This window comes from Camponotus floridanus, unplaced genomic scaffold (assembly GCF_003227725.1).
Source record: "Camponotus floridanus strain SB8 unplaced genomic scaffold, Cflo_v7.5 scaffold15, whole genome shotgun sequence".
In the NCBI taxonomy this organism is placed as follows: Eukaryota; Metazoa; Arthropoda; class Insecta; order Hymenoptera; family Formicidae; genus Camponotus; species Camponotus floridanus.
In genome coordinates this window covers 703637-730614 of record NW_020229270.1, presented here as the reverse complement: position 1 = coordinate 730614, position 26978 = coordinate 703637, and the positions used below count along the sequence as shown (strand labels likewise).

The window sequence follows — 26978 nt, the reverse complement described above, 5'->3', positions numbered from 1 at the left end:
TGGCATGTATAGATGTGTGCTTTATTTAGCGACGAAGCTCGACTAATTACGAAGCACACAGCTTGATGGATTCTCTGGGCTCGTCTCCGCTCATGGAAGCTGCCACCGGATTCGATTTTCTCTCGCTAAATAAAAGGACGATTAGTTCTCCCCTCGTGTACACATATGACACACACACATACACACACACACACACACACACATCACAAGCACGCATGCACGCATTTATTACCCGATGCTTACCCATTCGAACCAATATCGATAACGAATTAATTTAACACTTTGTTCAATGCCACTAAAAGGATGATGAAATTCATACCCAGGGACGTATTATAATTTTCTGCAACTTTTCACAATTATAAGAGAATTATGGGACTCGAAATTCGACGATCCCATGATATACGTCTGATTCGAGAACGTTGCAGTTTCTCAGTGATATCATCGACGACTTTGAAATACTCTCTCGAAAATTATTGTTAGACATCGACCCAATTCAGAAATTCGACTGTCGTCAGCTAATCAATACTGCTACAAAGAGAGAGAAAGAGAAAGAGAGAGAGAGAGAGAGAGAAATTAGAGAGAAAGTTAGCTATCTCCTATTTTCGCGTATTTTTCGCGTATTTTTAATACCCTTTTTCAGACAGGTAAAAATCACAGCACTCGATGTAAAATTCTACGTATAGATTGGAACACGTTGCATTGTTATATCTACGGATTATTATTAAAAAAGAAAAAGAGTTGACTATTCGTAAAAAAAATCTCCGATTTAGTAAATTCTCAGAGCGACGGAAAACTTCAACGACTCTTCTTTACGACTTGATATCCAAATCGGCCGATCATTGGGGGGATCATTGAGAGAAAAGGTATCGAATTGAGTTTGACAGAAAAGAGAACTCATAAGAAATGAATTTGAGAACGCATGATACGGAAAATTTGAAGTGAGAGAACATTTTTACGGCGCTATTTCATCTTGGGTTTTATGGGGGAATTCTCCATATCGAGATCCGCGCGATATCAGATAATGATAGCTGTATTTAACAGTGATCACTATTCAGTAAAGATTGCTCTTCTAGCTAGTATCTAATAATTTTCTTCACAAGAGGTCGCGATCGATGTAACACGTGCCGCTGTTATTAAGCTCTATTTAATCGCCTATGCGAGATTGCGTGTTATAACGTATGCGTGAGGGTTACAGAGCGTACGCAGCCGTCACGTCATTTATCGCAAGCTTGGAATTTCAGGGTTGCACGCGTTCACGAGCAATTGTGCTTCCACGTTTTAACCCTGCCATTTCTTTCGCCCTAAAGTCGATCTTGATTAAATATAAAACTAGAACACTTTGATTATCGGTTGTATTTTGCGCGTATTATAATTTATATCTTGTATTTATTTAAGGCGGTCTTTAATTTTATTCAAGACTCTTATATCCGAAAATTAAAAAGATATTAGACACGCAAAGATAAATTTAACTTCTATTTTTTGACGAAGAATATCGTTGGTTTTTTTCATAAGATAAACATTGACATCACAAATTTACTTGGAGGGAAAACGATAATGAGCGTTACGATAACAAAATAGGATTCCCCCTCCCGTGTCTCCGATCCCGACGAAGAAACTCCTTGATTCTCTTCCCGCAGGGGGATGCTTACCCTCCCCAATCACTTTTCTACCCCTAGAAGTGTTACCTATCGATCCGTTGATCCATCTCATTTGCATCCTTACAACCTTATTATCATGTAATCGATATTGGACAAAAAAGAATGTAACGCGGTTTTCTTTTCCCTAGCTCTAATGTGACGAAGGTTTAATCGAAAATATTATTTTTCTTTACATTTTATCTATATATCTTAATTACTGCAGATTTTATCGTCTTTTCATTATACGATATCGATCGCCGGAGTAGGAAATTTTGTTCGAAAACTTGTAGGAAGCTAATTAATCATACTCCTCGCATTTACAACTTTGTATTAGAATACTCTCATCTACGTAAAATATGAAATCGATTTGGATCTTTAATTATCGCGAAAATAACACGCGAATAATTGTTAAAATATTATTTCATTGTAATATTGTAATTAATAGAAGATAGGAAATAGAAATAGTGTTAATGATTATCAATTTTTTAATCGACTTAATTTTTGCTACGTTTTTATTATTTGTGGAATTTCTTTGATAGAATTATAAATAGAGATGGAGAATTACAATATCGAGGACATATGTGTACCGTTCATAGCGTCGCGCTTTTCTCATTCCTGTCCGGTTGTATGCGGTATAATTCGAAATCGATAACTCGAAAGTGAAACGAAGCAGTTACTGATTGACAATACGGGCTAACGATCATTTCCTTTTCGTAAATGTGCCTATTATTTGAATATCCGCTACGATTTGCTTTTCTGAATACCAACGATAGCAATGGAATTATACAATTGCGTAAAATTTTGCCCATTGTTCGATTGCGATAACAACATATTGGAATAATAATGTCAAAAATTAATTCTCCCGAGATTTTAATGTTTAAAAAGTTGTTTTGACACTAACATCCCAATATTATAGATTTATTAAATCAAGATTGAATTCGTCGCATACATATTATTTAACGAGTGAAACGATATGAAAAAAACTAAGGAAAAATCGTTGAACAATAATATTTATTCTGAATCGCCAATATTTATTCTGAATAATTTAAAAATTAAACGACTTTTCTTTATTCTACGCGATATATTTGTTAATGTTTATATGAATGAAAATTTAGAATGGATTACATGAATGAGAACAATACGTTCCGTAAACAATATTTTACGCTCTCTTTTTCTTTTATATACACACACAATCTCTTAACTTTCGAAAGTCGCTGCGAATGAATGAGAATTTTAGTCACGCGAGCAGGAATGTCGATTCGAGAGGAATGAAATAGAGACAGAAAGGAGATAAGAGAGAGAGAGAGACACAAATTGCACAAAAACAATTCTAAAAAGAAGAGAGAAAAATCATCAAGTCGAAATCTCTTTCGACCCGAGAGAAATTGTCTCGGAGGAATAGGATTCTAGAGCGAGGGAAAGCAAGCAAATACTCAGCATTGCGAGGCGCAGCTGTTTAGTGAGAGGGACAAATGTCAGACAGGGTAGATTTACAGGAAGAAGGAGAAACCGCGCAGATAAGAAGGACATGAGCACTGAATTCAGCACGTATATCATATCAGGAAAGCACCAAGAAGAGATGCAGAGAGAGAGAGAGAGGGAGAGAGGGAGAGGGAGAGGGAGAGAGATTCGCACGCGGTTTCGGAGGGCGGCTGGCGAATATTGATCTCCGACGAGCGGGAATGAAAGCTGGGTCTGGGGAAACCCACGGGTCCGAGATCACGCTCCGCCTGCCCTTTACGTGCTCTATCCGTTATAGCGTTCGTTAGCGTAGAAGCGAGGGAAATTCGAAGGGCCATCGCGGCATGGAAAATGGTTGGTGAAACGCCGGTATTACGGTTCATGTATGTGTAATACAAATCGTCCGTCATAATTATTATTGACGGCCTGGTAGACACGCGTCTGCAGATCCGATCCCGCAAAACACGCAACCCCCTGTGTGCGGTGTTACCGTTAACCTAATTACGTGCGGATCGCGCGAGCGTGAGTTACTCGCGCGTTCCCGAGGGGGATTCAATTTGCGCGGAGAAACTTGGATACCTGCGGAAATAAAGTTAATATTCGCAAACTCACCAAACAGCCGAGACATGACAGAGTCGTGCAACTTTAAAGCTTACTCGAGGTTTATACCAATTTTCGATCATACGTTGGCCTATAAAGCCGCAAAGTATTTGCAAAGTATCACGCTGCTTTTATGTATTTACGCAGTTATATATAGTTTTCAAAGAGGATTATATCCTGAGACATTTAATATACGGAATATAAATGTAATTGAATTGTTTCTCTGCAACACTTGATATATGACCGTAATATACTTCCATATGAACTTTACTTATTTTGAAAACGCAATGTCCATTATTTTATAACTTCATTAAACTGTAATATTTACGCAATCCCAATTTATATTATTTATATTATTTATATTATTTAATATTTATTTAATTATATTTATAATTAATTTTATTTAATTATTTATATTATTTAATACGTTATTATGTCATAATCTTATATTTTTCCAATTGTAGATTTATTTTATCATCTATTATTTTCGAACTGCGTATATTGCATTTTACAATAACGATTCTATTACCGAGTCTCCAGAAGTCATCATTTTCTAATGGAATTCTTAAAAATTCGAGGACAATCACAAAGTTCAATTTCCTGATACGATTCGGTTATTGCAGCAAAAGGAAAAGCAACGTATCGTCAGAATTGTGCGAGCTTTAAACTTCGGTGGATCGAAAACAGCTCTATGGTATGCCGATGAAAGATATATATTTTTGCGGAAAGAAAGGAAGTATCTCGATCATGCTTGCTGGAGAAATACTTCTTATAAAACTCCATCTTTCGAATGTCAGAACTTATGAGGAAAGTTTAACGAGAACGTTGTAAAAAAATTATTCTTCGTTACATGGGATTAATTGATCGCAATATTACCTCGAGCATACAAAACAACAAACTTGTGTTTGTTCTACATCCATGTCTGATAAAATAACAAACAAATAATCTTTTGCGAATGTAAAGAGAATATACAATGCAAACAATTGCTTTTCAAAGCAAATAGAAATTACATTCGAAGTTCAATGCTCGAATGTTATTGCTCGGAGCATCGAGGAACGTATCTCTACCTGTCAGAACCTGGCTTTTTCAATTTATCGACAATACACGCGCAACATCCGTGCAGAATCGAATTCCATTTCACCGTCGGTCGCCGCGCTCCTTCGGAAATCATGATTCGTTTTACACTTCTCGGCGGGTTGCAAAGTGAGTCATTTTTCCCATGTAACGTCAGAAAGATACTCCCGAGATCACCTTCTCGGAAAACAAGCGATTTTTCCGAATGAGTCCTGCAGGAATACGCGAGAATATCATCTTAGAACGCCCGGAGCGGCCATTATTCTCTTGTCGCGAAAATTTAAAATTATTGCTCAATTGCGCAAAATATTGCTCACAAAACATGGTAAAAAATGTCTCTTTATTCTCCCAGATTTATCTTTATTACGCGAATGCAAGCGTAAGTGCCTCACGTATTGAAGTCTTGCGCGAGGCTTACAAGCGAAATCCAATTCCATTTTGCCATAGGTTCTTAGCTATTCGTTGAGAAATAAATACTCTCTCGCTGGAAGAAGATCACGTAAATCCTCTTCTAATGGTCTTGGGTGTATTTATGCGTCCGTAAGGGCGGCGATGGCCGTTTTATCGAGTCTGAGTGAAACCAAGCGAGAAGTATTATGAAAATTTTAGCGGAGCGATTTGAATGCTTCGGCGAAATGTCGAAGAACGATGCAGCGCCGATGGAATCAGGAACTAAAAACAACTTGAATTATCGAATTTCTTTCAAACATTAGTAATTAATTAATGAAACGGACATATAACGGAATGGCTAGCGATAGCGCGAGTATCATTTGCAAAATATCCGAATATTTTTCTCGAACAAGTCCATAAATATCGTACGGTTCGCGTAACCCGACATTTAGCGTAATTCGGTCGCATAAATAAAAACTTCGGTAAGATTACCCGTAAATATTATGGAACGTTACGCTATGTTGCATTTGGTTGGAGTTAAAATTTATAAACAAGTATACTACTCCGGATATACCGTCACATGTCTTGCATCTTGTCGCTTGGGATTAATTATTGATCCATGCTAACTAGGTCTTTGATAGTTTCTGACCAGTAATTTGTTTTTACAACGATCGTACATCACTTATATGTATATAAACTTTGATTAAGAACGCGATACGATATCGATATACATATATATTGCAGCGAAACCGCTGCGAGTTGTTTCCAAGAGCATAATGCCTCTTCCACAACACGATGCGGTTTATCGGGGATATACAAACTAAATTACCAGATAACCACGATATATTGTATGTACATTACGAAAACGCATCTTGTCCTATCGCCTGACAATACGAGCGAGCCCGTAAACAATTAATAGAAGAAATATTTATAATTATTTATGAAATAATATTATAAAGAAATGTTTTATAATTTATTAATAAGAAATATTTTATCACTTGTGCGCAGAATTTTATATATAATATGAAAAATATACATAATAAATAAATATATATATATATAAATTACATGTATTAATAATTTATACATATTAAATATATTATAAATAAATATAAACAATTAATATATTGCATATATATATATAAAGAATTTTATAATTTTATTTAAATTGTGCAATATTATGAAAATATATGCGTCAATATATAATATTTTATGTTCCATATACAATTTTGATATATAATTAAATTCATTTTGCGAAAGTCCGCTATGGTATTATAGTAAATAGAATATTGGAATGAAATTTCCATTGGCTCGTTAAATATTGTATAGATGAATGGCAATAAGCATGATTAATTTTATAATGCTCATTACATTTTGGATTATGTTAAATGACTCGTTATATTGAGATTGCGTTTTCATTGTCATCACCATTTTGAAAAGTAATTTATGTGATTATGCTTTTGTTGATTAAAAATTTATGAACAAATGATAGTGACAGTTTAATCGCAATGTTAGCTTTGGCGAAATAATAATACAAATTAATTCTTTCATTCTTTGGCGAAATAATAATACGAATTAATTCTTTCATCTTAAAGCGAGATTACCGCACAGTTTCTGCCGTGTAAGAATGGTCTTAACAACAATTAATAATACTAACAGCGAGAGAGAGACCTGTTGCTTGACGCTTCCTGATGAACTTTCTATGCGCGATGCATTATCTCTAAAAATTAACTTTTGCGACATCGCGTTTATAAATCTCGTTGTTGACCTTTTATCAGTGGGAAAACAATTTTCTCTCAGTCGAAAATAAGGTTAGTATTCCATTTCTAACACACAATCTTTGACCTACATATATACGTCTTAGGAATAGATAAAAAGATACGAAAGTTTGTAGGTCCAAGTAAAAACAATATTATTGTCGTGACTATCAGCAAAATGAAACATTTGTTTAGAGATAAAACTTTAATAAAGAAAGAAATATACAATTTTCCCACGTTGTATGAAATGATTAATATTTAATTAATGGTTAATATTGCCATTATCTTAATAAGACGCTTACGATATTGCGATAATGCAGAAGGTGATTTAATAGAAAATATACAAACGCTTCTGGATATAATCCGCAAATATTAAAGAGAGCGAATTTATCTTTTTTTCTTTTGCAATCTCGAAATTAAAAAAGAAAAATTTATATCTTTTCCATAGAAATCTCGTGAGAGAAACTCCATTAATTGGAAACCATCTTAATAACTGTATCGCGACTAAATTGAAAATTAAAATTTATGAGCGTATTAAACAATATACATCGAGATAGCAACTTTCCAAACTTCTACAACAAATAATAATTAAATTTTCAAGTAATAATAATTAAACAATTTTTTTCTTATCCTTAAGCGCTCTCCTTCTCTCTCTTTCTTTTCCTATCTGTTTTTCACTTCCTCTTGACCAGCGTCAAAGGAAAATTTTCCTCTATAAACACGTGTACACATAAGAAAATTTCTAGTGGTAAATTGCAAAATCCCGCAAGGCTGTCCTATTTTTCGTTATACGTGACGCGTTCTGAATTAATCTCAGCCCCTTTTAACAAGATTACCGTCTTTCACGCTTTCCAGAAGCGGCCGGACGAAAGTTTTTCTCTAACGAGATGTTTCACCTGGTCTGGCAAAAAGTATTTTATGTTATTTTCCGTTAAACGTAAGCTCATGTCGCGCATATAAGTATGCATTTCTACAAATTATTTGAAATATTATTTACGATATCGTGTATTGTGAAAGAATAAATAAATCAGCGTTTGTTGGGCTCTTAGTGCTCGTTACTTAATTATTATGTTGAATAAATAAATCATTACATTCTAAAGCATAATTCTAATTTTTTAACTTTTTTCCATGTAAAAAGCGTTTTATGTAAAAAAGCGCGCAAGGTTTTTTCGTGCGAGATTTATGGGATAAGGCAAACTCAAAACAAAACATTAGATGCTCCAAAAAATTCCAAATGTTCCATGGACCAACGAATATTCTTTCTACGTGTAAAGTATAATAAATTTTATCTCACCACATTAGTTGATATTTTATTTCTGCGGCCTCATCGAAATTCCTTTTGAAAACAAAAATCTCCATGAAGCTTTAAACGATCGTTTAAATTCAATCATGTACGAGAGAAATGTATCAATTTAATTCGAATTAATGAATTAATTAATTTCGCAAAGACATTCAGATTTCTCCGGTAAGAGAACAATCTTATACATCTTGGGATGATTTGGCAAATGAAATCTATTCAACAGGCATGATATTCGACATATGTTTTGACTTGTTGCGTCGAAATACTCGATATCCGACGGATTCTCCATCTCCAATCCGCCGGACTTCCGTTCTTAATTGAATTAACTACCGGCGGGCTTAAGTTGGTTTAAAGTAAAATCTGAAACAGGCGAAGATATGTCCGGAGATCCACTTTATTACGGCGTTGCTTTTCATTCACATTTACGGAGATATAGAAAGAACCGAAGGAAAACTGGCTTTGCCACCGATGAGTCTAGTATGGAATGATACTTATCGTGTCAGTAATGACCGCCTTGTGACATGAAAAATATAAAGCTCACGCGAGAAGTGAACCGCCCTATACCGCATGAATGGTAATCGTGCTATGACACGGATATAGCACAAATAAACATTCCAGTTGATACATAGTAGACAGTAGATCGATAATCATTCGGCTTTACTGCGTTTACGTGACGTTAGTCGTCTGCAATCGGAAAGATGTAGATCGACGACCAATAAAAATAACTGAGCACGTAAAAAACGTCGTCTGTGGCACCTAAATAACCTTTGTATATTAATAGCTGTTAATTGTGTGATTTAACGACGATAATTTTATAACACCTATGCTGTTATACATAGTTAAAGCATGTGCGAATACGGACGTGTTATAAGAGCGCATTATATTAAAACGCGGAACAATAGAGTAACCTTGTTTCCTGTTTGCCGACACTCCAAGAGGCGCGCCGAGGGAAAATATTTGCAAGCGAAAGAGGAATCTTCCGCGAGTTGAATCTTAGCAATGGCGTATAACCGTTCGTCTCTTTTGTGATGCAACTCGCGAATGCCCATTTTGACCCGGCAAAGAATCTGCCCGCTGTGTATCTGGCGCAATATCGTCGCGAGGGTATTCTTTTCTGTGCGGTTTGCGACAGCTCGCTTAACCGGAAGGAAGCCGCTGAAAAAGCAAGCAGCACGACGGAGCTGAATTCCGAGTATAAAATATGAAAGGAGCACGAATGATAAACGCATGTCTCACCTGATATACGATCATAAATAACAAGCCACCCGCTGTTAAGATCTTGAGAACGAAATAATTTATACATATATAAGCCAAAAAGATTAAGCATCTCATCTGATATTCTGAATACATTATGTTAGCGTATGATTTTATTTTACAATATTTGTCGATATGCATCGAATAAATATTAATATTCCTGAATTAAAGAGTAAAAATTTAAAAAATTTATAAAACATAGTGTTATAAATTATTATTTTTTTCCCTTAAACTTGATATATATTAAAATAGCACAACGATATAATAAATAATGTATATATCGATGAGAGATATCAGTTTTTATATCAAATAACATAATCTTGTCACGTGCCGTAAAGTCAACAATTATAATTATAACTCTTCTTTTATTAATGCTGTTCATAATTCAAGCGAAATTAGGTTAACGATTTTCGAGATTGCGCGCTTATTTTAAGCTAACTTTAAGCGACTTTAAGTTTTCTTATTATTACGAAACGATAGTAACTTAATTGCCAAACATAAAGAGCAAAATTTTATACTGCATCGTCGGAGGTAAATCGTAGCAATAGAGTTAGGCATATCGATATACGTGCAAGATGGCAATAACAGAGATAAAAGATAGACTCGTCGACAGTTTGTCGAGGATCCAGGATATAGATACGATCGACCGTAGGTTTTCAGGTCGTGATGGTTATTTTGATCATTCGAAGAGATATGCGAGGTTAATCCTACGATAAAACATTGGATAGAATCGCGCCGGGCGTTAAATCAATAAGCGCGACGTGTGATAGAAATGCCGTTTTTAAATCTTTTATTGTCATAAATTATATAATTAATCGATTTTATCACGCGATGTAATATTTAAATAGCACAGTATATTTGATGGGATTTTATTATACGGGATTGATTTAGGGATTTTATTTCAAAATAGAATTTTGCTTGTTCGACGCCATCAAATTTAGATTGAGAACGTAATGAGACATAATTAAACAGAAATTTTGATAACAAAATTTATCATTTCTAGCGCACCTAACGTGTGATAGAAATGCCGTTTTTAAATCTTTTATTGTCATAAATTATATAATTAATCGATTTTATCACGCGATGTAATATTTAAATAGCACAGTATATTTGATGGGATTTTATTATATGGGATTGATTTAGGGATTTTATTTCAAAATAGAATTTTGCTTGTTCGACGCCATCAAATTTAGATTGAGAACGTAATGAGACATAATTAAACAGAAATTTTGATAACAAAATTTATCATTTCTAGCGCACCTAACTGACACGCTTATATAAATTACATTATGATATTATATTTTAATAATACTATATATATATATACATATATATATATAGATTATACACAATATTTTTGCAAATCTTCTTTGTCTTGTGGATGTACGCAAAATGCCTAAACATATTTCTAACTTTATCTCGATCATATGATATCTTTGGTATATATTGAGAAAACACCATGGAAGCTGTATCGGCGTGGATTTGGTACTCGGTTATCCTTGTACCAAGCCACACGTTGGTTTTTCCTATTTTTCAGATAGCAACGGCGGCATGAACGTAGGAGATTGGTTACAAAGTGCCATTTGCAGCGCAAAGTGTCGCGCGATCTCAAATCTTCTATCAAGATCGCACTTCCAAGCTTGGTGTAGCCTGTAGAACGGAAGCTGAAGAGAAACATTCGATATACATGTAGACGTAAAAGTGATCAAGAAATCGTAGAACATAGTTAGACTCTGTGTGAAATGTGAAAATTTGAAACAAGTCAACATGGAGATTATCATGGAACGTGACGCAACGACCAAAAATTCGACTACACCAATGGCCTCCATGAGGTTCGCCAAGCTACAATTCATGTTCCTTCTTGGTCCACAAGAGGGGATGTGACTTGATTTAGAAGCGAACCTCGACATACGATGAATCGCCTCAGGGATCGTCAGATAGAAACGTAGGCGCATAACAAAAATAAATCTAAAAAGAAAACAATAAAGCAGTTACGACGCGTAGCGCGTTCAACAAAGCTGGAAAATGGATTCGACAAAATTGGGCGGTCCGACGCCGGCTAGTCCGACTCACTCGCCAGTTCTGCCGAGTTACCCAACGTCTGGCGAAGGTAATATTGATTACATCATAGGTGATTATATGGAGAGACTGGGTACGAGACTGAATATTCTCGAGACCGAGCTGAAGTACGCATGGAGAGCATTGGATCTCCTCAGTCAGGAATATATCAAAATGTGGGAAAGATTAGAAAAGTTGGAGGGCTTGCTGTACGAACAGCAAACTGTGATCAGCCAGTTGATCGAGTTTTATACCAGTGGTGGCACTCACGACAATGTAAACATCATTGAGGAAACTTTAGCTAATCAGCAGGGCTCGGTGGGTGAACTTGATGCGATCGCAAAGAGCCTAAGTGCGGCGATAGATATCGAGGATACTACCGTGCTACGGGAAAAATTGGCTCAACAGGAATTAGCAAGGATGCATGGGCTTACGCAAGATAGTACAACGGCTGCGACTGTAGTCACCGACATGCATAGAAATGTCAGAAATCTCGATACCTTGGAGACCCTCGAGGAAGAGGGCAACATACCCGATGAAGCATTCTACAGAAGTCTGAACAACGCTTATAGAGAAGATTTGATTTGTGGCGACACATCAAGACCGACGTCGCAGCTGGGTATGATCTGGGAGGAGGCTGAAGACGAAGATATAAACGGTAAAAAGGAAGTGGAGCCTAGCATTTTCGATAAGGCGATTCCAAAGGAGAAAGAACTAGAGGAACTGTCTAGTCAGCCGACCAAGGAGGAAGTACAAACCTCTATAATGAAGAAGCAAGATGAAGCAGACGAGGATGAAGGCGAGGTATTTAGTGCAGCCGATTACAAGAGCTACCGAGGGAATACACCATGCATCAGTGAGCAAGATCTCGCACAGCTTTCTAGACTCAGTTCTCTCGATCAGGTGGCGTTAGAGAAATTGCACGAGATAGATAGATTAACCAGTAAGCTGCAGAAGGATTCACAAAATCTGATAGAATTGCAATCGAGACTAATAGATTCACCGAAACGAAACCAGTATTCGTCCGAAGCCGAGGCAAAACTGGCTGAGGAAGCAAGTAGTATAGATGAGCAATTGAGAAAGATTTACGCGGAGACTGACGTCGACAGCTGGACTTTTTCCAAAAGTCCCGGCTCTACCGGCGGCAGATCAATTTCCAGAGTCAGTACCGATAGCGGATTGGCTACTGACGGCGACTTTACAACGAGATCTATATCGCCAAGACTGACTTCTACGTCCAGGAGCAACTTAGACTCCATTTCGACTACCTATACTCCGCCTAGATTAGGTTATACGTCGGCCATACTGGAGAAGAGCCCAGAGCCCGTGATTCAATTGCCGATCGATGTCGGTAATTTCGCGAAAGGATATGCGGAGAATAAGGAGCTGACAGATCTGATGGCCGAAAGCTTCGCCGCTGTCACTTGCGCTTCACCCAATATTTATAGTACAACCACCGACAAGGTACCATCACCTACCTTGTCAGCCAGTAGCGTGCAAAGCGTTCACAGCGTTCAAGGTCTCCGCACCAGACAAGATGGCTATTTTGGTAGCGCGGCTCGGCTTAATCTTGAATTCCAAGAGAGCCGGACGCCACCTAGTCCGTCGCCTAGCTCGCCCCCTCCACCGGCGCCACGAGACACGACCGAATCCTTCCTCATGCCTGGCGCGGATCAGAGAGAGCCAGATGCGAAGAGATCTCAAAGTCCGAGTTTCTTACGAAACGCGGAGAAACTAGTCTCCATGGAGCAAGGTCGTCTCAGTCCCCGCACTCCTCATTCGCCCAAGTCACCGAGAGTTTCGCCGAAACACGCGGTTAAATCCGTTAGCGCCGCCAATATAGTAACGGCAAAATCCGACTCCGGTTTATCATCCATGAGCGGTTGGAGCAGCTTAGATAAGTCACCGAGTTCCCCGAAAAGTTCCATCACTAAGATGTTGACTTCCTATTCGGTAGATCACACTCGTGCAAGTAATCTCGTATCCAGCACGCAACCCGCTAGAATTTCCAGTCCAATACCGCCGCTTCCCGAGACGACCAGTGCCGTCACTATTACGCAGGAACCTCTCTATGATACTCCCGAAGGTAGAGATGCGTTTACGAGCACTTTAACGACCACAGCCGGTCATCCACCTTACACAACAACGATGAATCACTTATCATATACCACCGCCAGCAAGTCGCCGGCTAAAGAAGATTATTCATTTGTACCACCGCCAGCTCCGGGTGTAACCACTACCTGTCAGAGTCCCAAGAAACGCAGTCGTCAGCAGAGTCTCCAGCATGCTTACGGCTCGATGCCTTCTGGTACAAGTACAGATTACATCTACAGATCGGAACAACCGGCTATTTATTCCGTGGCTGGTAGTAATCGGCAGCAGGTTATCACAAGCGTATATACTAGCGGTTCCGGTTCCTATGGGCCAAAAACAACTACCTCGGCTTATTACTCTTCTTCTGAGTCGATGGAGCATCAGTATAACAACTATCAAGATTACGGTGCTCTTCAATATGCAGAGACGACGAGCGCTACAATTATTCACGCAAAGAAACCGTTGCGTGGAAGTTCATTTACAGAAGGCATGACGAATCACGAAGGATACAAGGCGGCAATGTATCGCACGATGTTTCCCACTGGTAACATCACCGATGCGCTCTCGTACTATCCGACCAGTGCGACTAATCTGCCACGAACGGAGATCAATGAGAGCACATCGTGGCTGAATTCAATGGAAGAACAGATACCTCACGATTCGACGTCTTCCAGCATTAGATCCTTAACTTCGGACGGTAGCTATTCTCAGAGCCCGTATACGGACCGTAGGTATCCCCAGCCACCGGCCTATCAGGCGCATACGGCATATCAGCAGCATCATACTTACGCGAATCAGAACTATTCACAAGCTTATCAACAACAATATCAGTCTTATAGTCAACGATTGAGTAATGCCGAGAGCGCACAGCTCGCGGATGGTTATCAAAGACAATGGCAGAGAGAACATCAATATATTCAAGATCACGACAGCGGAAGGATGGAACAACAACAGGCACAACAGAGCGAATATTACGACGCCTCGAGTGTGATAGTCTCGCAATCCGGATACATCAGCATCGCTACGAATTTAAAAGATCACGAGGTCGATAATAGCAAGTTGGCGAAAAAGATTAGAAGAGGCTCTTCGTTGAAGAATGCAATGAGTTCTATGAGTAATTGGTTACCCGATTTGCATCTCAGTAAACGTCACAGAAGTCAATCGTTACCGGGCGGAGTCAGAAGAGAGGATCTGGACATGCCTCAAGACGCTCAACAGCAAAGATTGCCTGCAGAGATGATAGGCAGAGGTCGGGGTAGAAGTCAAACTGCCAGGAAAAAGAAAAAGCACACACTGGTTTCCACGGTCTCCGGTATCCTTCAGAAGGCCAAACGTCGCAGCCATCAGTCGCAATCTTTATCCGATCCGGAGCAGTCCGAAACCGAATGGAGCAGTGGTAGACAGAGCGGTCTGTCAGAAGACGAAGATAGCGTCATATCTGACATCGCGCCAGAACCACCTTTCTTTGCCAAAGTAAAAACTGCTAGTATAAAAAGGAAGCAACCGCCGCCACAGCAGATGATGACGTCACAGCAACAGATGATGGCACAACAGCAGATGATCGCGCAGCAACAGCAGATTCAAACGCAGCAAAAAGATTATATACAACAGCAGCAGCATCAAGTGCTTCAGCAGCAGCAGCAGATTTATCAACAGCAGCAAATGCTTCATCAGCAGCAAGCACTTCAGCAACAGCAAACGCTTCAGCAGCAGCAAACACTCCAGCAGCAGCATCAAGCGCTTCAACAACAAATTCAACAACATCAAGAACAATTACATCAACAAGCTCTTCAAGATACATGGACCAAGGAAAAGGACCAGAGAAAGAACGAAGTTAACGAGCATGATATAAACGAGCAGTTGGGCATGCTCGAGGAGGAAGCTTCGGGAAAGAGTACCGGCTCAGGATCCGGTGGATCATCAATCTTCCAAACAGTCGGTGACATTAAGAGATCAACGGGTAGCTCAGACGAGGCGCCTAATGAGAAAGCGCCGAAATTGCCTCCTGTCACTCTGATTGGTGGCTCTAGCATGGAGTTTGCCGTGTCTCGGGCACTCGGAAAGTATCGTCAACGGCAATCCTCAACAGTATCCGATGAGCAACCAGCAAGCGAAGAGATTAATAATGAAAAGAGGATCGAGGAAAGTCCGGCGCAAATTCTGGAGACGAGCTTTGAATATCCGGAGGATGTATCGGAGAAGAGCGAGAAATCGAGCAACGCGAAATTGCCGGAACTTGTTACCAGTCTGTCGGAGGAAGCTCCACCGTCGGAAGGTAGTCCGTCAGCGTCTAGCATGAGGGGTTATAGCAGCACGGGAGGTACACGGTTTCTACCGCGCCACCAACAATCTTTGGAGATTCCATGGACTGGTTCGCGGCCGGGAGAACCCGACGAGGATAATCGCAGTACACATTCGTACAGGAGCACATCGAGAGTGTCCTCGAGGCGACAGAGCACCGAGGATTCGATCGATTCCGAGGACGAATGGTATTGTTACGAATTAAGAAAACTCGAGGAGATGGAGAGGCAAAAAGAGTCCGAAATGGAAATGACCGAGGTATTGATCGAGGAACCCGAAGACGAAGCCTTCCAACCAGACGAGACGGTAAAAGAAAAAATGTCGTTCGTACTGAAGGAACTGAAACTCAAAGCTATCACGAAACCGAAAAATCAGAAGAAGGAAGAGAAGGAAGAATCGCGAAGCGCCAGAATGAATGGTGCGGTCATTAAGGAGCATCGTTTCGACGAGGGCGATAGTAGATATCGCGACGAGAAACCTATTCCGAAGCGAAAGTCCGCGGAAAGCGTGGAAGCTGTGTTCGCCAGAGTAACCGATTATCATACATGGGCGTGCGAATTAGAAGCCAAGAAGGAGAAGCCTCCACCGTCCATGGAGGAGGGTTCGTCCGGCGAGACGTCCGGCCCGGACAGTCCCGGACAGTCAATGGATGAGGAGGAAGAAGAGGAGGAGCTGCCGAAGGATCTCGAAGAACAGCAATCGCGACGAAGTTCCAACGGTTCGACGCTACGTCATAGCGAGAAGATGCCGCAGGGCTCGGATTCCCTATCCCGCGAAGGTAGCGTAAGTGTACCACCTAGCGAAGTGTCGGTCAGCATCCCGGGAGCTTGGGATTCTGAAAGCACTGTCCTTGAAGGCCTCGAGCGCGACGGAGCCGGTAGCGCCGAGACGGCTACCACGGCGACCTTGAGTCTACCGAAGATCAAGATCGACTCCTCGTCCTGCGGAAGCTCGGACACGACATTGAAGGAGGGCCAGGTGAGTCCTGGCCCGCCCGGGTCCAAGTGGAAGCTGCTCAAGGCCTTGAAGGAACGTAAGGCCGAGGAGAAGCTCAAGGAGGTCGAAGATGCCTCTAAGGAAAACGCTATCTCGCAGGGACCCCCGGCAGTGAGTATCATGATCAAGTGAGGACACGAAAATCTCTGTAAAGCGTACTCGAGATTCGGAGGTTGGGTGAAATTGTAAAGTAAATTATATTCACTTCGTTTTTTGCGAGTCATTTTTGCGATTGGCATCGATGTTTCATTGAGCGCAACGATATTAATATTTAATCACTAAAAATCTAAATTCGTATTTTTATTTCATCAGTGATAGATTTGCGCACGCCGAAAAGGAGTCTTTCATCTACAACGTCGGTACTTTAGCGTCTCGATCGGTTTGGGGATTTGATACATTCTTGACAATTGATTCTTCGCGTGCTTCGAATTTATTATATACGTAGCACGTATTTCGAATGTCGAGTGCGCGTGATACGTAGACCGACTGGAAAGCGGGCGAGATATTGTGAATTAAATAATACTTGGCGTTAAAATTAAGATCGTGCCACGAAAGGACACGTATACATAGTCAATATGATGCGCGACACCAAAAGGAAGTCAAGCTTTGCTATCGAAGAGGGCGACGATGGTTTTGTTCTCACCCTCTTTTACCGAGGTTGTTAAAGAGGCGCGCAGCCTCTAAAATGGTTGTACGAGATATATACGTTACAAAACGGTACTAGTCAATTTAAGTGTAACACCACTAACGCTTGGCCAAGCAATATTTCTAAGGGACAAGGGACGTTCGCTTCGGTGACGATCGATTTATCGTGATTGACGATGATTGATCTCGAGATCCACCAAAAGCTCATTTAATAAACATTTTAGACGTAATATTATAGATGGTGCTTTATTCGTAGATGTACGCTTTAAGGTAGTACCTATTATTGTTAGAATCTACTGCTGTGTGTCTGCGCGACGTGGAAAAGTGTTGTGAAAATATGCCTGCAAAACACGACAGTATTATTTGTAAAAAAATTTTATTTCATCATTTGTTAATTATTTTATTAATAATATTTAATTATCGTATTTCATCAAATATTATTTAGCTTAATTATTTTATTTATTATTTTTTAAATTTTTCTTACATGCGTTTCATATTGTCAAAAATTATAATTGCAAATTATAATTGCATCGAATATCATTGTTTGCGCGTTTACCTGAGAATTGCAAAGGGCATAATGACAAGTCACATTATAGCGATAAGAACATACGTCGCGCAGACACTCGCGGAAACTCGCATTTCGTAAAACATCGAAATTCATCGCTCCCGTGAACACCTGTAAAGAACCAGAACGAAAATACTTGCGGATCGCGCTGAGAGTGGGCAAAAATGAATGTGGTGTGTGTACGTGTAATGTGTGTGATGTATATGAATGTAAAAACGATCCGAGGTAGAAACTGCGCCAGTGAATGGCCCGACGTTTCCTGGGATCTACGCAAAGATCCACATCGCAGAATAAAATGTACGTGATGCGTACCTAGAAGAACTAGCGTCACGAGAGCTCGCGAAAAGCACAAAATGGGTCTTTGGATGCGCGACTATTAGAGCGACAAGATGGAGAAATTGAACGGCAATTAACCGCCGATGTAAATGTACATTTTGCGTGATTCGTGCAAACAAATAAATACGTGGTATATAGGGAAGATCGTAATTCTTAAAGCGGTATTCATAAACTCGAATTCTATATTCAAGATGGTCTTAAGAAGCACTCTTAAGATACTATATATAAATATATAATCGTGACATATAAGGCGATCTCAAGTCTTAAGTCGCATAATATGAACTATATAACATCCTAAGAGACTTTATTTTTAAAACGATCTCGAATATCTGCATAAGAATGTGAACCGCACTCTCTTAGTTCCTGGCATAATAGAATATCGACGAGCACTCTCATTCACCATTATTATGATCGCACATTCTCGCATCATTCATGCAAATGCGACGTATATAGAGCAAATATTTGCCATTTTGCAAGGTTTCCTATCAACATTGACGATTGTCCGAATCACCTTCACTTAATGCATCTTCGAATCGATTAAGGGATTATCCGTTCGTGTATCGATCGGTACAATCGGTTAACCGTCATAAATACAAGGACTTCCAAAATCGGCGGCGCTTATCGTTGTCCCAATATTAATGCCATCCGGGGGACGCACTCGTTGAAGCGATATATTTCACGGGCCAATATATTCCATTCAATCACGCGTGAACGTAGAAAAATCGATACCTCGCGACGTAATCCGCGCCGTCACGTGAGAGACAGTATTACACCGACAATATCTCCGCAGCTTGTACTCTTGTTACATTTTCTACACGCTCCCTCGCGAAGCGAAATAACAACGGGAATTTTATCTCGTGGATTTTCTTCCGAGAGACAGGGGCATTTCCTAGAAAAAAAAAATCGACAAATCCCTCCGATAATCTTCGTGCCGACCGCTGCAGATACATACAATGATCCGTAGAATGTTACGCGAAAATGCACGTGTCACGCCGTATATGGTGCGTGCCCAAAATTTTTCTAACTGTCATCGTACGTTACAGTGCAGCTACCAGTAAGGTGGAAAGCGACAAGACTAGTGATCGTTGATATGTACGTCGTATAGTAATAATTAGTATACATTACCTATACCGTAGTAGCATAATAGAACTGTATCGTGACCATAGATAATTAAAATGTCATTTATATGCATCGAAAACGTATGATTTATGAGACTTTTAAATTCGTGTTATGTGTTATAAGCCGCGTAATAGTTATTAATCCAATTTTAGTATTGAAGTTTTTTTCTTTTTTTCTCTCTTTCTCTCTTTTACGCAAATTACATTTAATTTTACTAGTGTGTTACATTACACGAAACAAGAGGGTAAATTTATGTTTCGGTAATTAAAGCGGTGTATATAAATGACATGGAGTATTACAACCATTTGTGGATAGCCTGCATCTTAAACATTTTTCCTTGTTCTCGTTAACAGACGTGCATACTATTTCATACGATCGATCGCATTGCGTGACAACCATTCGACCTTCATGAAGAGTATCCAGTAATGATCGAATGAATGAATTATATGAATACGCGTGCGAAAGACATATATACCACACATAAACATTCACGTCCGATGCATATGCTTCCGTATCTAAAGATTTACAGCTATATTATAGAATTGTACTTAAGCTAATGTTATTCTGCATAATTTGGTGTTAGAATTAGGTGACTGGGACAGTACCTGGCGTTCGAGGAATGTGTAAAGACGCTGATTTCGATACTACATGCATATTTATTAAGCAAGTGAATTCAAAAGAAGCAATTATTATGAAAAGAGTAGCAGACATTTTTATGCATATAAAAGCAGATGTGAAAATGTATATGTCGAGGTCAAAGTTTTGCAGTGGAAAAGTAAAAAGTTCATACAGTTTGGGTAACCGTAAAAACTTCTAATAAACTACCGAGAATTATTTTCGGATACTAGAGAACTTTATGTAACAAAGTTTCACTTGCCAGAAGAGTCGCAAATCTTAGACATTATTTCTTAAAGTAGATAGGGGATCGAAAAAGTACCGAAACCGGCGTCGCCAGTACAAGAGTCAATAATAATGGAAAATAACAAGATTTTGGAAGCGCTGTTCTTAAGAAAGAACGAAGTAGGGACGGATTAAGGAAGAAGGAATATCTTTGAGATAGTTCCTTCATTGATATATATATATATATATATATATATATATATATATATATATATAAATAATAAGAAACTTTCTCGAAATTATATGTCACTGAGCCTTGCGCATTCGTAAAACGATAAAAACAGGAGAGCAATCTCTGCAATTGCATTCAAAATTTCACTTTCGCTCATTTTATAATGTACTCTGAAATTATTCTGTAAATATTAAATTTTCTTTAATATTTTTTTATACATTCGCACACGTAGCATTTCTTAAAAAAAAGTAAGTTCTCCTTTTTCAAAAACGGAAAATTAAAGAAAAGATTTTACATTCGCGATAATTGCAATTACTTTTCCTGTGTATTAGAGACTAATTATAATTATAACCGATGATAAAAAACACTTTGCCACGTTTCTCAACACGTTTCTCTTATATAAAATAAATTATAATTTTTTATGTTAATTCAATTATTATAATTCATGGTCCGATTATTTCAACGTTGTCAGGCGAACATTTTTAACGAGGCAGTAAAAACGCAGATTCCGCCTTTTACCAGCAGAAATTGAAGGAAAATTGTCGCCTGTTAATTACAACATGTCGAGGGTACGCTGAGTTTTCAAATAAAAAAACGCTCACTTTATTCCTAGCTTCGTTACAGATATACCGCCGCGACACTTGAAAGAGATTTAAATGGCCATCTATAATTTGTTAAATGTATGTTGAAAAAAAATATTACGATCATAATTTCATTTTTGCATAGTATCATCTTCAATCATACGAACAAACCGCTATGATGGATGATATCCTCCATATCTCTTTCTATTATATAGCTTCCTTAATCATTCTTGTGTCTATTAACGACAAGAGAGAATGACAGATTACTAATTAATGGCTGCTGATGATACATATGCGTTATCGCGAAATAACGTGAAATTTGTGTGCCACAAGGGTGGCTGCATACAAGCTGTTCTCGTATTCTTTTTTCGCCTCTTTAATTTTACGACCGTTTATTCTTAAAAATTTGTCGTAAACTATAATTCGGTATTTAATTTAATTTGTATGCAACGGATAATCAATGCTTCCTCGTGTAATCGTATAGTTTTACAATTTGTTTTTTTCACACGTTCACCGCATAAGTCACTCGTTAAAATTTGCGATTATCCCGCGATATATTCCGCGTCAACAAATATTTCAATAAAATTCTCATTATGTTTCATTAATATCTAATTCGAACTCCTACAAATTGCAACGGCTCGTCTCGAAAGAAAACATAAAACTTTGTTAGAAAGAGAGAGAGAGAGAGAGAGCGAAAAAGAAAAAGAAGTATTCAAGAAGCGAGAGAGAGAGATACTTTTTAATTGGATGATTCGATCGATATAAGGGATTTTTAATTGGACGAGTTATACCAAGCGAAGCGAGTCTTCCTGGGACGAACGACTGGCTCCTCGACGTTCTATGTGAATCGCCTTCGAGATAATCGAACGATTCGACTGACGTGACACAGTCGGGCCACGAATTCGTGCTCGCAAATAAATCAATTGTCGCGAATTATCTCCCCAGTGTTGTTGATGAGGGCTGATCGATTGAATTTTGTCGAGTTCCCGTCAGTCGAATTTATAAGTTCTCCGAAGGATCGACGGCGATACGAGGCCAATATACGACCAGACCAATTCTCTACCGTTTCTCACTTTTATATGAGCGTAATGCGAAGGGAGCGAGTATTACCGCGTCCGCGTCGAGTTAAGTACGTACTAAATGCCTATAGTATAATTGTCATTAATAACTGTATATGTATACTATCGTGGTATATATCACTGTAAGTGTCTGACACATGCTCGTAATCGTCTTCTCGTCGAGTTATTCGCTCGAACGGTGGTGCGTCAGGCCGATTTTTTCTTGGCTCTCTCACACACATAGTCTCATACATAGTGTGTATCATTGTAACGACATTCTTTCGACATCCATCAACACATCTCACACACATATACGCCTAATTCACGTATATATATACATGAAAGTATATATCTACATATATCAATTTAGCCTATGCGGTAGATTTGTGTCAATTAATACTATAACGAAATGTTTAGTCGTGTGTTTTTCCGGAGGGGAAATGAAAAACGTAGTATATAAACTTTTGTGTGATAATTGGGACAAAGGGAATAAAGATTCGTGATGGGAAATGAACGTAGCTCATAGCATCTCACACGCTCACATTAAAAAAAAATCCTATTCGTTTCTTTTTAACGTATAATAAGATATCACAGGGATTAATAAGATATCAAACGTGACATTAAACGAATGATATAGTGAACATTCATGAAAATGAAAAATCGAGATAGTGAAAAAATTAGTTGTCAGACGTGAATAACATTTAATAGAATTTTGTGTCAACATTTGATAACGAGAAAATGAGAGAGTCATTTTTGAATATTTTTTTGCACTAGAGTTCATGATATAAAACATTCATTCGATATTTGTTTTTTTTTTAACTATGATTTTTGATGATTTTTAATCGGTTTTCCATCAGCATTCCTTTTTCTGTATTTTTTTCGTTGTGCAGTTGACAGCGTGGATTAATTTTAATTGATTTGTCTGGCAATTCAGCCAGGCGCAAACTTGTCAGTTTTTCGATATATCGACAATGCCACCTAGCACGATTCGCTATAGGGGAATTGCGCGGAATAATAGAATGATCGATTACATGGATCCCTACCCCCTTCCAATACTTGGCTTACACGCGCGACACGTTCAATTTTAAGATGATTCTTTTAAAAAACTGTCAGATAAGAGAGTATGCGCATATCGTTATCAGAAAGTTCTTGAATTGCAAAGTTAGAGAATAATTTAATCATACCTCAATAGATTTTTATTTTATATTTAATGGTGCAAAAGTTTACGTTCATAGCTACTCGTGAAACGTAACGAAGTTCGTCAAGATGCAATTAAAATCCATTATCCTATTTCACTGAAAGACACTCCGATAACGAACAAAAAAATTGTTCGAGGATAGTGGAGCGTTCTAAACGGTCTCCTTTACGGAAAGGAAGAAAAGAGGAAAAGTTGACAGATGATATATACGCAGTGTCGGGATAAAGTAAAAAATGGCATGACATATGTTGGAGAGGTCGCATCTGGGTTAGTTCTTTGAGAAAATAAATACGCGGCTCGTAAAGATGGTAATTTGGCGGAATATATTTCGTGAAATAGCGTGAAAAACCACGCCACGCATATATATATATATATATATATATATATATATATATATATATATTTATGCAAAAAACCCTTGAGGCAAAATACCCTTGCACAGACGAAGTGTGCGAAGTGTTCCTGGAGGAAAGTATGGAAAAACAAATAAAAATTGCGAGTGCAATTGAATGACATTAACAAATATCCTGTTGACGTTTCAGTCTCGTCGTGATTTATTAAATATCTTCCCCTATTGTTGCGAGACTGTAATAAGATCGTGCGTAACTTTAGCGCATTCAGCATCTCCATAACTGAAGTTACTGGAAGTCGCGTGCAGAGCGCATTCAACTTAGTTAATCCATTAGTCACGTCGAACTCAAGTCCTAATATACCGCATAAGAGCCGCATTATTTAATGTATATGTCGAAAGGATTGAAACTGTATGATGTAAATTCCTTGATATATGCACATTATATACATCTCAATTATAGAAATCGGATTCGAAATTGCATCTTGATAGATATGGAAGAGCGCAATTTATTAAAAATATCGAGAATTTAATTTTGTTCGTTCAGTAATTAAATGATTCATTTCATTTGAAAGATATAGATGATTGTGATTTCGATTAGGATTCAAGTCGTCCTCTCGAATTAATCAAGTCACACAGATTATTCCACACTTATCTGCCAACGTCGCCAGGCTTAAGATAGAATGACTAGACTCATGTCTGACGACTAATCGTATTCCCCATTTATTCGGCACCTTGTGATTCATTGTAAGCAACCATCCGTGAACGATTATCAGAATACTGATGAGAACGTAAACACGCTAAAATTAGACAGAACATTAAACGCCTGACGCGGGGCGTAAGAAATCTGTCGTACAAACGCAAGATAGATGTCTTTCGAACTGCGGTACAACGATTGTCAATATAATAAAAGAGTTATCAAACGTGAAAGAAATTCGAGATTTGTATAAAATCGATCTTTCTAGTTTCCTCTCGTAAAATATTTGTATGTCTTATGTGTTCAGATATGCCGCCCTATTCAAAGACGGTAGGGCAAATACATATCCCGTAATTAAGATTATCGACGTAACAATAAAGGTGCTTACGGATGCAAACGGATACGTATTGTGTATAATCATAATTTACGACGGGAGAATATGTATCGGGAGTATTACTATATGTACATTCACGTACGGAAACGGAAGTTCAAGATAAATCGCGGTGAGCTGTGGGATGATTAGGCGAACGTGGGATTAGATTCACCACACGGTGTGGGTCTACAACTTGGCTGCTAGCATAATTATGGCGCACATCATGCTACTATCGTCACACCTACACAGTCTGACATATCATTCGCAGAAATCGCATACCCACATGTACACGGTGTCCATGTTACTTACCACAAAATCATACACATATACAGACACAGACGGGCAAATGCCTCTGGTTACCTGCGGCCATACCCAGTTTTGGGACAACGTTGAAACGTATGCGATAATATGTTCAATAAATCCGTTACTAATTCGATTGATTTATCGATTGATTTTATCTTTCGAGATCTAGATAAGGATGTTCTTCAGATAGTATTAATATTATCTTCATTTTTCGTCTCCAGATAATTTGTTTGTTTACAACTTGTTTACTCTGTCGTCCTGTTATTTTCTTCAGGCATTAATATATTACTGTAATTATTCATAATCGCATATACATATTCATAAATCATGGCTGTACTCATACATATCGTAGTAAATTTTGGAATTTCGACAATCTTCGTAAAATTATATTGTTTTAGTAGCTTACGCTTACGTTCATCGTTTTTATTTTTTTTACGCGTGCAGATGCACTTGCTTGCGAGCTCAGTGACAATTTCATATAATACTGGGACGCAATGCAGAATTGACTTTTATGCAAAATGTACATATCGCATGTATATGTTAGCGACGTCGTTTCTTGAGCCGCTTCTTCCTAAGGTCGTATTAGCTCTTTCGTATATTTACTCCATTTCCATTTCCATTAATCACGAACATTCGCGCACTTTTATGACATTCGGATTCAACTCCATTTCCGAATATAGACTCTTGGGAAATCTATTCCGGCGACTCTTTCATCGTAATCTTTTTTACGTACGACGTCTATGACCGACTCGCAATATTCTCCTCTTCTGAGAGTCGGATGTAATTTTACACTCATAAGTATTTTTATTTACATATAATCCATTATAGAGTTGTCCTTGAATTTATAAATAAGTTATGTTATCAGCTATTACGAATATTATCGCAAATTTATTATAATATACCTCTCACGCAATGTAATGATAGCCGTAATCGCTACTTGGATTTAATTTATATAAGACTGAGAGGGCATTTTTTAATCGCGTTTCTCACGTGATATATTTTATTTTCGTTGAATTAAAGGACAGTCTAAATTATACATATACACGAAGATTGCCGAAATTCACAACGTCTTATCATCTCTAGTAAATCATCGCGTTTGATACGTATATTGCGGCGGAAGTTTCGCAAATATATCGGCGCAAGTCACGCATTTACATATCACACGTATTAAATGTAGACATTTTTTCTGGAATATACCGTATAAATAAACTCGTAAGTAATTAATCGATGGGAGAAACACGAAACGAGGATTAGATTACTGCAACAGCAAATATTTAACAATTTCCGGCTAATCGGCGTACTCCAATTTGCACAAAGTGGAGAGAGAAAGAATCTCTCTCCTAAATATCTCGCACAGCATACGTTTATTGTTGGCCGCGGGTTACCTAAATACGGCACCGAGAGCTTTATCGTGAGTGTCTTCTCGTCGAGATGAGACGACGGCGAAGTTTCGCATAAATTATTCCGCGATTCGGATCCTCTTTGATGTCAAGAAATAGACTAGTTCATGAAGACGACGCGATTCTATCCTCAGCTGAAAGGAGCTGAGATATTCGCACAGGATCCGCTAAAAGGATCATTCGAACACGATTGAATTTCCTCTTTCAATTCCGCGAGTCACAAAGTCTCGACGAGCGGACATTCTAAAATTGCACCTGCATATCATCGATATCATTTCATTAAGTGTCATATCATTAACAGGACGGAAGGTGGACGCCAACGCATCCGCCTTCCATCGATCGATGTAGTACAGCGAAGAT

At 38.5% G+C, this 26978-nt stretch overlaps 1 protein-coding gene across 8 annotated transcripts in view; it reads left to right on the top strand.

Moving 5' to 3' along the window:
* Positions 1-26978, top strand: part of LOC105254874 — an 82331-nt gene that overhangs the window by 18861 nt on the left and 36492 nt on the right. For 4 of the 8 annotated variants that reach the window (XM_025406605.1, XM_025406603.1, XM_025406604.1 and 1 more), the window contains exon 1: positions 10830-17033. In XM_025406605.1, coding sequence (XP_025262390.1) covers positions 11499-17033 — 5535 coding nt within the window. In that variant the 5' untranslated portion in view covers positions 10830-11498. Of the gene's footprint in view, positions 1-10829; positions 17034-26978 lie in introns of those variants that run through there. The other 4 variants (XM_025406607.1, XM_025406608.1, XM_025406606.1 and 1 more) reach the window with 2 other exon arrangements.